This window comes from Gadus morhua, chromosome 13 (assembly GCF_902167405.1).
Source record: "Gadus morhua chromosome 13, gadMor3.0, whole genome shotgun sequence".
Lineage (NCBI taxonomy): Eukaryota > Metazoa > Chordata > Actinopteri > Gadiformes > Gadidae > Gadus > Gadus morhua.
The window spans coordinates 706,485-718,993 of NC_044060.1; the positions used below are offsets into that span (position 1 = coordinate 706,485).

The following is a 12,509-nucleotide window of genomic DNA, read 5'->3' on the forward strand; positions in this document are numbered from 1 at the left end:
TGACCCAATGTGGGCCGTTGACCCAATGTGGGCCGGTCCGGTCCGCTATGTTTTGTTTTTTTCTCTCTCTCTAAATTCCCTCCAATTGGGCCAGCCAATGGGCAACAGAGGGCTAGCAGTGTGTGGCCAGCATCGACACATATTATTGGTCTATGTTTGTCATTGTCAATCAATCATGGGCTGACAGGCTCAGAGAGCCCTGACAGTGCTGTCAATCACAACACAAATCAGGGTGGGCTGGACCGCATGGCATGGGCCGGAGTCGTGGGAGTCGGGACGGAGCTGAAAATGGATAAGCGTAAGAAACGCCCGGATGGCGCTGAAAAACTGCGACTCTCTGGAGGTGGAAGCTGCTAAATGTTCAAAATGTACACACCTATTTGGAGCCGGGGTCAACACCCCAGCTGGTGCTGCTGCGCCGGGAGACGAGCGAGTGGAGGCAAATATGCTAAGTAACGTTAGCCTGGGGCTAGCTAGGCTACATTTTGAGAAATGTCCAAAACAAAACGTTTTTACATGAATGTGATTCAATTCAGTTGAATTCAAAGTGTCTATTGTCATATGCACGAAAGAGATGTTCTCAGTTGTACAATGAAATTAGGTGAAGTGATGTGAACTAATTAACTGCATACTTGTGACAAAATATTAGCCCAGAGTTGAAGGGCTGTGACTGTCGGAAGTTGTGGTTGATTTTGTTTAAATATGCCGAATTGTGATATTATGGGTTATTGTTCAGATGATTTAGCATTGCTAACAGCTTCTAACGTCAGCAGTCTCTTGTTGCCATAGCATCAGTAAACATTGACATGGACTAATGAGCTGTAAATTGAGACGCAGAATCATGCTGTATTGTAAATACAGATGAGATACTTTGAATTTTAGCACAAAATACACGTAAACCAATAGGACATAATTCGTTTAATTTGCAATATTTGCCATTGAATTTATTGTTATCTTTCAATTCATTTATTGTTTACTGAGGTGATGACTATTTAATGTGGTGAGAGGAATGCAATATGTATATGTTTAAAGGTTTATGTGAAGAAACATACTATATGTGTGATAAAATGACAATTGGTAATTCATAAATGTCTCTTTATATTCTCTGCTACCATCATCTCCTGTCAAACAGGTTTTCGTCTCAGATTGAAACAAAGGTTTATTTCCTGGTTGAAGATTTTCATATTGATGATTTTCATTTCAAACATCTGCATTTCTTTTAAGTTCAATTAACAGTTATGCAGGTAGGCCTTAGGGCTCTTTTGAGACTTAAGTCATCCTTCATGACAGACAAATTTGTTCACTAAGTGTCACTATGTCACAAAAAGTCTACATGGCTACATATACTTGTCACTCAGTACACAGATACTGAGTACAAGTTCTGTTTGCTGTTTCTTGCAGGTCATGAATTTGGTGAGGAGTGTAGCTGGCTGCGGACGAGGATAGGGCAATATATATATTGCCCTAAATATAACCATACATTTATATTTTTTGTTTTTATCTATGGCTGTGTGAAAAAGTCTATTGTCTAATATGAGAATGCATACCTGTTCAGACCTGTAATTCATCTCTTAGACTTTTTCTCGCAGCCACAGATAAAAAAAATTCAATTCTCTATTTATGGTTTCACAATGACTGAGTCACAGTTGAAAGAAAATGAGTTTCAGCTCTAATGCTGCTACTGTCTGTAATATGTTTCTATTTAGATTTGTCAGGATATTTTGTTATTATTTTCCGAGTCTGGTTTTAACTAATGCTGGGCTTACACCGAAAGATTTTCACATTCACAGACTAAAAACTGCAAGAGAGAATTTAGCGTTGGATCAAGTGTGATATTTAAGAAGGGTTTTGTAGATGCGTAGGTATGGGGTTGGAGATGCAGCGACCGCAGCATGTCTGTTAACTTCCTGTTCAGGTTTCTCCAGCAGCACACACTTGTCAGCAGCACAAGAGACACAAACTTGAAAAACAAAAACAAAAAAAAGCAACAACTGCTATTTGCAGTGCTGTACTATTATTTGGATGTATGTACTTGATTAAAACAATTTAATGATTGTTGTATGTATGTATTTGATTAAATTGTTTTAATCAAGTACATACAGGGTTCTTCCTGTTTGTCTCGTCCGACCCCTAGTGCTTATAATGTAGTGGGCTGGTCTGGACAGAAAATGCTAGGGCTGAATTTTTGTCCCAGTCCACCCCTGTGTGCAGTGCATTCATTCATAATATTCAGATCCCATCAGCATGCCAAATGATGGAGATCCAGTAGTAATAAACCCGTCCCTCTGCATGCAGGACCATTCCTCCCATGTGGGCCTACAGAAGATGAATTACTGCATACTTAGTTATCCGACATACTCGCACATGGATGCATTTCCGTGCCACGTGTAAACCAGCAAGCTTCGATGACTAAGATAGCCTACATATAATATGGTAATATCACTGCCAGTCTTTAAAGCGCTAGTATACAATACAGTTTAGGGTAAAGCTTTATTTAGCCTGCTAATGTCTATCTATTTCGTGGCTAGCTGAGCTGTATTCATTGGGAGATAGTGTTATACTCTGCATTGCTAACCAGCAAAGATACATTTATACGTGATTAATATCAATTCTAACCCAATAACCAAAAGGCATTTTCAATTGCTAATGCAAATGTCCATTAGTAATTCAAATATCCACTCTCGGCGTTACAGATGTTATAACGGTAATGTTACACGAACTTACTGTTCTAAGCGTCCTTTGTCTTTTTCTTGCGTCGTAACGTTCCGTGCTGCGCCACGTCACTCTGACATGTAGCTAGGCTAGTTACCCATCTCCAGTTACCCGTCCAGTTACCCGTCGCTCCCATGGTCGCTCCTCCGACAGTTGAAGTTCAAAACAACATGACACAAAACTTTTCCAGGCCCAAAAAAACACAAATCCTGGAGAAAAAAACCGTAGTTACTACCAGTATAATTCAAGTCCAACGTTCGCTTTGTCGACATTTTAGAAGACCCATCATTAGCATGTAGCCTATAGCTGCTTAACGGTCATTATCAGTTGAGGATTCCCGGGTAAAGTGGTCTGGCTCGAGCGAGCCTGACAGGCGGGCTCAATGGCTGATACTTTGACGGACAGTCTGTAGGACCAATGGATCCGACCAATTACAAAATATAGTAGGCTATAATATAGTTATTTTATTGTTATTTCCTACTATGGATGACATTATACAATGCGTTCAGTCTAGTCATCAATATCAGCAGTAATCAAGTTTTGTTTTTGTGTTATTTAATTTGAACTAGCCTAGATTTTGCCTTGTCTGTCAGATAACATACTTATACAATTTCTCAAGATCTAAAAAAAAAATCAGGGATGATTTGTTTTTGCCTGATCCCTAATCTGTGGCTGTAGGCTATCTAACGTGAATAAGACACACTTCTTTTGTTCCTCCAGTGAGACCAGTGAATGGAGAGTTTGGGAAACCAGTGAGAGCTCACTCACAGAGCCCCCTTGGGACAATAGATTTAGGATCCTTGCCCTGGGGGACTGACAGGGGTTAAAGAGGGAATCTCCCGATACAAACCTCTATCTGTCCGTGAGTCCATCCATCATCTTAACCGCTCCCGTTTGGCTCACGTGACACCAGGGTACTTGGTACCGGTACTTTCCGTTGCAAGTTCCTCATTAGTAAATGTATGGAGCTGAAATCAAAAACAATATTTAGAAGGAGTTGCAGTTAATTGTCAAAAATATACATACTTATAGGGATAACCAATTAACCGAAACTGCATAGAGACTTAAATTTAATTTTTAAGTGTTTGGTTGCCGCCTAATTGGAAATGATCTAGTTTGACTATCACCGGGAACCAGGGGCGATTCTAGGGAGTGTGGGGGCCCTAGGCAGAGGATTGTTGACCGGGGGGGGGGGGGGGTATGGAGCGATTGTTGACGGGGGGGGGGGGGTATGGAGCGATTTTTTATTTATTTTTTTGGCTCTAGGGGGCCCCCTAGTAGTGGCCCGGGGCCCCAAGCAATTGCGGGGCCCCAAGCAATTGCCTGGTATGCCTAATTGGATGCAGCGCCTCTGCCGGGAACCCCATTGCGCAAGGGGTTCAAATTCAAGTCACTCTGAAAAAGTCATTTATTGCTTACATAATAGTGTATACCTCTCAATAAAACAGGTTAAACATTTTGTCCTAGTTCTCGGGAGGGGAAGTCTGTCCAGCGTGCCATCGGTCTGTCCAGTGATCTTCTCAGGTCGTGGCTGGTTGTCCTGCCCCAGCTGGCTCTCTGAGCACCAACGTGCGCGGCTGAGCGTGCCCCTGTCACACGCCCTCCACTCTCTGCGGAGCTGGGAGCCACGGCGACACACGGCTTCCCACACTTGTGTATGCAGCCTGCTCAGCTGCCAGACAATAGAAGTGTGTCTACTCTCTGAGCCCCAGGCCCGTTCCCAGGGTCGGACCCATCAGGCCAGAGAGCGCTCTACACATCCACCATCTGCTGCGGGCGAAGGTAACTCATGAGGTGACAGACCTGCCCAAAGCATTCTCCTTACCAAACCGCTTCTTTAAAATATTTATTTGAAAAGTGTTGCTGCCTGTTTGTATATGTGTCATGTTGACGAGATGGCACACGCATGTACTAAACCTAACCTCGTATATAAAAAAAAGGAAAATGAAGGTAAAGATACAAAAAGGTGTCACCTTATTTGTACAGTTCTCAGTTGTTCGTTTAGAGTCCTAAATACTGTAAAATGGCAGCCCTAATGATGGTGCATTGTATCCTGTGTCCCCATCAGTGAGAACCTTGTCCAGGCAGGAGGGCTGCAGCTGACCTTTGATATACTGAAGAAACGATCCCACCTGGTAGTGTGACAGCTACGCAATTCAGCCTATTGTCCCGGGGTCGGAGCCCTGTGATTGGCTGAACAGCAAGTGGACTGACGGGATGAAGAGCATAAAGGAGCGGTGAAGAGACAGCAGAGACAACACATCACCGGCGCTAGAACAGAAGCAAGGCAACCCTCCAGACGTGGGATCAACTGCAGAGTCAGGAGCTTGTTTGTGAAATGGCCCCGTATTCAGAGCTCGTTCTACAGCACACCATCAAGGAGCAGCAGATTCGGTAAGTTAAGGGTTGATATTTCAGATTTGGTCTGAATCTAATTTAGTTAACATATATTTAATTGATTGATATTCATTAATACTGGTGGCCTGCACACCGGTAAATCAACTACCTTTAATGATTGGCTCAAATTAGTCCTTGATGGGCTCTATATTTGACCTGGGGCCAATATGAGCCAATCAGAATGGAGTATAGAATAAATTGTATACTTGTTGCTGATTTATTACAGGTTTCTTTTTACATTTGAAACCTTCAGTTCTGCATATCTAATGGCGTTCTCTCCCCTCCCAGGTGTAAACTCCACATGCTAGAGAGAAAGTGCTCCACTGGAGTGGAGAAGCTGAGGGTTCTGATCGGAGAACACCTGCAGAATGGAATCCCAGCGTCGGACATCTTGGAGAAGACGGTGTCCTTCTTCACCGTGAGGAAGGCCCTGCTGACCCACAACGGCTACTCCAGATGTACCAGAGAGTTCCTCCGTCTGTCCTCCACGTCGGATGAAGATGTGGCGCCGCTGTGCCTTTAGAATACGACATGGAGAAAAACATGAACGATGTCCAAGGACCTGGATAAGAACACTGTCAGCATGTGACCAGCAGCTCCAAGGTTTTGTGGAGTCCTGTTATGCATGGGCTTTACAGAAGGAAATGTATTTTCTCCCAGTGCCTTATCGTCCCAGTGCCTCATGACACGCAGTGATACTGCTATTGACCTTCTCTAAGAGAAAAAGAATGTTTATTTTCTTTGTGAGAACACACATTTTTATGTTTTAAGTTAGGCCTAAGTGTCCTTTCCAGAATGCCTTGCCCTGTAAGGGCCATCTTAATGAAGCCATGCCAGAGAAATGCCTTTAACATGTAAATGTCTGGAACATTTGCATACTCTTTTGCCTGTTTAGCTAATTGGACTTCCACATTGTTGTTCGCAACCTACTTTACATATAATCTGATATAATTTGTGTGGGAATACCAAGATAGTGCAAATAATGATTCTCTGCTGATTTTGGGATCATCTTGTCACTGATTTGCATGTCTTAGTCCTCAAATGTGCATGTCATTTCTAAATAGTGCCTTATTTAGATGCCTTAAGGAAAAAATACAAACCTTGCTCAGCAAATAGGTTTGATTTTGTTTTGTGCCTTCTATATGTCACTGGAATATATGTGGTTTCTTTGCCAACAAAAATACTTAATTTTGTTTCATTGTTGTTACAATTTCTGAGAAAATAAAAATGCAAGACATTCAAATTGTTTGTGTCCAGCCTGCTCTTTCGTGTCAACTAATTTAAGCAAATTCTATTTGTGCATTATTACTACAATAAGTAAATTCATAGGGATAATCACCGCGTTCGTCTCGGACGGTAAACCTTCCACGAGCCGGGAATATCAAACTGTTCATTGCCCTGCCCCTGCCGCTTGGTGATTATCCCGTTTATTCTACTTCTTTCTTGGCAACATAATAAAACAATTCAAATAATACTATTCAATAATATTACAATTCAATGATACTTTAATAATTATGCTTTTTCTTATTCGTATTGCATGCTCATTAAATGTATACTCTGTTTGAGTTCATCTCCCTCAAAAAGTATTCCCCTTTAATTAGGACCGATCAAACAAGCATTCCTGCCTGTCAGGTTTCGGGAACGGCTTCCATGGGCCTCGTCTTCTGCTTTTGTCATCCCGTAGTCCTCGTCGCTCTTTAACCAGTCCTCAAATGTCTTCCCTACTCCAAATACACTAAAATTGACAATGAATTCGTCCATTTTTAAAACGCTGCAATGTTTAGAACTACGGTGAATAACGTTAGCTCAGCTGTTGATAATTAGTTTCTATAGCATCCATACAAGGCTGCATCTGATCACTAGTTTAATAACGTAGTTGCTACATTGTATCTCACTCGCAAAACTATGTATCGACTGACACTTCTGATAGATTTCCGACACATATTAGAAAAATATTTAAACAAGGTTTATTTTTACAATGGACCTCATGTTTGAACTTTCTTTGATAGAAAAAAATACAAGTGGCGTATTGATCTACTATCTGATGACGCTGTGCTCAGTCAGCAGCAAGTAGAACCGACAAGTCAGCGGGCAACCTGCCGGGTTAATGCCCTCCTCCCAGCCAATCAGAATCACACATTCTTAAACAAAGTAAAATAAACTTTTTTAATGCAACATAGTGTAATGTAGCTTTAAGTGTTGTTTTAATGTTTTTTGTTCATTAAAATGTAAATTTAAGGAAAACGTGGACGTTTTTTGACAATTAGAGATTAAGTTATACTTATATGCTGTTTGCTCTTAGAAATACTGTTAGTAGATACCATGTATCCAATCAAAGGCTGACTAAAACATCAATAAAGTTTGTAAAATAAAGTAACTAATTCGTAACTAAGTCTTCAACTCATGCCTTTAAAGAGAAATTAAACACAATTAAACTCAATAATTCATAATTAATCAGAATTGATAGTGTATAATTGTGGCCAGTGTGCCGCCTATACATGAACCTCAACCTTTGCCTGTGGCTCTTTCAAAAGGAAAGAATGAAAGGTAACACATTTAAAACGGGCCTGGCTCAGTATAAAGCTGATCTCCAGCAGGTTCCTGTATAAATATAATACCATTTTACAAAAAGTTTAGCAAAGTCTTATATTCTATGATGATTCACAAAAAAGTGATTCACCCTCATCATAGCATGAGATGCGTTCATTATCTTAATATTGACTAAGAAGTTAAGGAATCTTGAGACATTGCTGCATTTCTCTTTACCTTTTTCTCAGAAAAAAACAAGGACCCAAGTGCTGTTGTTTTTTATGATTGTGTTTATTCGCATCAAATTGTTTTGAAGGAAAACGTTCATTTTAAGGCATGTTATTCAACAATAACAGTAACAATCTCTTCATAGAAGTGAAAGGTGCGTTGACTCATAGAGTGATAAAACAGCACATTGGTTTTGATGTGATCTTCTCCTAACAGAGAAAAACACAAAACTCTTTGTCTGACTAAAATGCAGACAGTTTGTAAAACATTTGACATTGTCAACTTTAAACGAGAAAACAACAAACCCATATGCTGGTAGAATCAGTAGCTTTCATATTATAACAATTTTCCCATAGGGAGGAAAAAACAGTGATTTGGGTTTTTTACCAAAAAACAATACAATACAAGAATCAGATTTTGATGCATAAGAACAGAAAGAAACCTGTCTGTAAATATGACAGTAACAGAATCCCGGCTGAGTGGCACCTTCACAAAAGGTAATAGACAGCAATTTTTTGACGGCAAAAAATGAGGAAAAACAGAACAACAAGCGTAGCAGTCTTGAACCAAGTGGTTGTACAACAACGGTCCCTTTCAGAGAGCACATCCGGGTCTCTACCACGGCCTCCACGGGCTGGGGCTGGCCCTCGGCTTCTGCTGGCCCAGGCTGGGCTTGACTGGGCTCACTGGGACCTTCATGTCCGGTTCAGAGGAGGACTGATGGTTCTGGAAATGGTCCAATACTCTTCCGTTGGACTGTGTCTTCCCCTCATCCTTAGACAGGAAGTGGACCATCTCCTGGACACACCTGGAGTGACCCTGGTTGGCAGAGGATGAAACTGAGTGTCCTCGGCGATAGAGCTGCTGTTGTCTCACAAAGACCACCGTCATCTCCAGAATGTCTGCTTTCTCCATCTTGGAGTCAGGTTCTTGTTTGAGGAACTCTGGACCCAGCAGAGACTTGAGCTGCTCAATGCTGCTGTTGATTCGCTCTCTGCGTAGCTTTTCCACCAGCGGCTTCCTGATCTGGAGGAAGAGAAGGAAATCATGAATACACTTGATCTCAACAAATAAAAGTCAGCACAAATACAAGCAATGTGTAACGTTTTTTAAGAGTCTGTCTAAATTTAGTCTTGAATTTACCTTATGAGTTAGAGTCAGGTGACTCTCAGGAGAAGTCATTGCTGAAGTGATTGTAGGAGCCATGTGTGGTTCTCTGCAGTAGAGGTCTCTGTAGAGAGAATCTGGTCTCTCCTGGCTTCAGCCCTCCTTTATATAGTTCCTAATCTCCATATGAATGTGTGGGTCTAGGTCTGGTTGGAGGTTCTCACAGTCTGAACCAATCAGAGAGCTAGGGAGGACAATGAGGAATGCAGGCTGCCACATGCTGCAGGCTCTTATTGCTGGGGGACAATAGATAGATCTCAGGGGACCAGGTGGAGGACTGGGGGGTGATGGAGAGAGGCTCTGTGTGGATCTGGGAAAGGGGTGACCCTGTAGAGAGATCAGATCTGGATCCTGTTGTTGGGATCAATGAGTCTGACTGAACACACCCTGGTAGTTGAATCACCCTCGTGGAAGAGTCTCAGACACACTTAATGTTTAATAAGACACACTTAAAATCAATAAGTCTTGCAGAGTAATAGTTTTTATTTGATACTTAACTTCTAATTTGAACTCATAGATGACTCCAGTAGCTGTTGGACTCACTGGTTTCATTTGCAGTGCTCCAAACTTGTTTGCAATACATTTTTGGTTTCAAGTACTTCTTTGATCAAATATTGAATAATTATTTCACAATTAGTCTTCATGTAGGAAATTGCACACGTAAATAGTGTTGGAAATTCCAACCCTCTCCTCGATGTCTACAATTTACACAAAATCAATACTTTTTTTTTTCAATGTAAAGTAATGAAGAAAAATACATTTTGACATTTTTACTTCAGACCTGTGTATCATTTTGGGGATATGAAAGAATTATGATTTATTTATTTTTTTTATCAGTTTTATCAGGTTGTCTAGCTGGTTTGGATCGCAATTTTTGGTATTTTCTTATTTGGGGACTCCCCCTCTCCTTTGGGGGGGGGGCTAACCCTCCCAGTTCCATAAACAACACAGAATGCAGAGGAGAGAGAGAGACCATTCAGATAATCCCTTATGTGGGTCTGCATTCCATACTGCGTCTCTGTGCACCATTTCACAGCAACCTCTCCATTGATGTCGGGAATCTTTATCCACAGACAGTGAGACACCACGACTCCCTGAATGGCTCCTAACGGGATGTGATGTGCAACTAGACACACTTCTTTTGTCCCTAATGAATGCAGTGATTGAACAGAGTGTGGGAAACCAGGGAAGGCTCACTCACAGGCCCCCGGGGGACAATAGCTCCGGCCCCCTAGACGGGGAGGTGAGGGGGAAGCAGAGCCATTCAGTTTTATAGTACGCTTAAAAGAAAGGTTGTTGTTTTTCTTGTGTTTGGTTTTTCACAAGTAGCATTGTTTATTTGTAAATGTGTATATTTAACTCTGCATTTTAAAATGTATCAACAAACGGTTCAGCACAAATGTTCTGATGCACAATGTTTTCAATGAAGAAAATGCATCTGGGTTTCTTAAATTTAATTTGAATTTGATCCTGACCAATAAAAATGAGATGAAATCCTGGCCTAACGTTGAGGGTGCATCTTGTGTCAGAATGTTTGTATTGACTGCTCCCGTAATTGGGAAGTGCCTCAACAACAAACTTACCCCTCAGGGGATGGCTGGGAACTGCTTGTGTGGGAGTGAATTAGCATTAAACAAGGCACACGCCTGTTGTTGACTGGGGGCTGGGTCAATGGGCAGAGTGTGGGAAAGCTCTGGAGAGCAGAGTCACAGTTCAGTGTGATTAGCATCATCAGCCCCCACCAGCTCCTGACAACAGCGCCATCAAAGGGCTCGGGCACACTTAGGACCAGACGTTCAGTGCTCCTGCCTAATACAATATATTACTTTATTTGGGGGCTAACTGTTTTGGGTCTCACGTCAAGTGCTGTCTTGACTTGCCAGATGTTCAGACGGAAGCCTTTGGCGGCTTCAGTGCAGAGGCGGGCCTGAACACATGCCAGGAAGGACAAAGTGGGTCACGTTCATCTTCCCTGTTTGGTGTAGCATTCCATTACATGAACGTGCAGATATGTGTAAAATATACAAATATCTTTGCTATAATGAATTACAATTAACATAAATTGACCTATTTCTACGGATTAGATTCCGGTTTGTTATTTCTGTTTGTTGAGTATACAATTTAGTACAAGAATGAAATATAAATTATACAAAGAGCATGTTGTATGCAGTCTATCAGAGGCAGGGTATACTTTAATCTGAAAATATTAATGATTAATAATTTGGAAGTTCTCCTCAATATTAAACATACTTTATTCATAACTTGTATGAGCTTTCTTTAAAATTTCAATGTAATCTTGATTAGGCTTACTGTGTGTACATTTTATCCATTCATATTTATTTAACTTCATATGTTAGTGTGAAACATATAAACATTCCCTATGCATAAAATATGCCATGCAGATAAAGTTAGATTGTGAGCATATTTTATTAACTCTCTCTCCGGGCGCTACTAAGTGAGGTCAAAGTCTGTCTGTCATCTGAGACAACACAGGCAACCTAAAGCTGCCTTCCAATGTTGTTACACATTAACTACAGCACACACACACACACACACACACACACACACACACACACACACACACACACACACGCACACACGCACACACGCACACACACACACACACACACACATAAACACACACACACATACACACAAACCCAAACCCAAGTGTGGGAAACTCTTGGTAACTTTGTACCCACCCCAGGACAGAGGAACATCTGGACTCCAGGGTCATTAGCAACCAGAGGAATGGACTCACCTTACAAACTGAAGACACGCCCGGACTCGTCCTTCCAATAAGATTGAGGCAAACGTCTAACAGCAATTCACAATCATTGAATGAATTTGAGAATTTCATTGATTAATAAAATATATACGTTTTTTGTTTTGTTTAATGAAAATAATAAATGACAAAGATCCAATATGTATATTTGGCCTCGGTTATTAAGAAAACTTTCCTAAAATAAGTTTGAATCCATACATTATCAACGACAACTATTATTTAATGGATAATATCAATCATGTTCAATGAAAGTTTGCAATTAGTATTTTATTCTATATTTTATGAATGTAAAATACATGTTTCTTTACAAGCTATGTATTTGACTACATGTTGACATTGACAATCATTACGAATTTGATTGGATGAAGCACAAGTGCCAAATCAATGTTATTGATCCGAGCATTAGGATCCAGCTCTGATCTCTCTACAGGGTCACCACTTTCCCAGATCCACACAGAGCCTCTCTCCATCACCCCCCAGTCCTCCACCTGGTCCCCTGAGATCTATCTATTGTCCCCCAGCAATAAGAGCCTGCAGCATGTGGCAGCCTGCATTCCTCATTGTCCTCCCTAGCTCTCTGATTGGTTCAGACTGTGAGAACCTCCAACCAGACCTAGACCCACACATTCATATGGAGATTAGGGACTATATAAAGGAGGGCTGAAGCCAGGAGAGACCAGATCCTCTCTAC

The 12,509-nt window shown here is 41.3% G+C and overlaps 1 protein-coding gene across 1 annotated transcript; it reads right to left on the reverse strand.

The window, feature by feature from the left end:
• Nucleotides 1-7,910: 7,910 nt before the first annotated feature.
• On the reverse strand, nt 7,911-9,097 carry LOC115557751 (transcription factor HES-5). The gene is made up of 2 exons (XM_030375828.1): nt 9,010-9,097; nt 7,911-8,892 (listed from the first exon to the last, which is right to left on the reverse strand). The coding sequence occupies exons 1-2, from the start codon at nt 9,070-9,072 to the stop codon at nt 8,482-8,484; spliced, it is 474 nt and encodes a 157-aa protein (XP_030231688.1). The 5' UTR covers nt 9,073-9,097; the 3' UTR covers nt 7,911-8,481.
• Between the last annotated feature and the right edge of the window lie 3,412 nt (nt 9,098-12,509).

Bases quoted from the DNA above. Each gene is read 5' to 3' on its own strand.
- LOC115557751 (XM_030375828.1), bottom strand. From the start codon at position 9,072: ATGGCTCCTACAATCACTTCAGCAATGACTTCTCCTGAGAGTCACCTG. The intron at 8,893-9,009 runs GTAAATTCAAGA...CTCTTCCTCCAG, and splicing joins ACCTGACTCTAACTCATAAG to ATCAGGAAGCCGCTGGTGGA.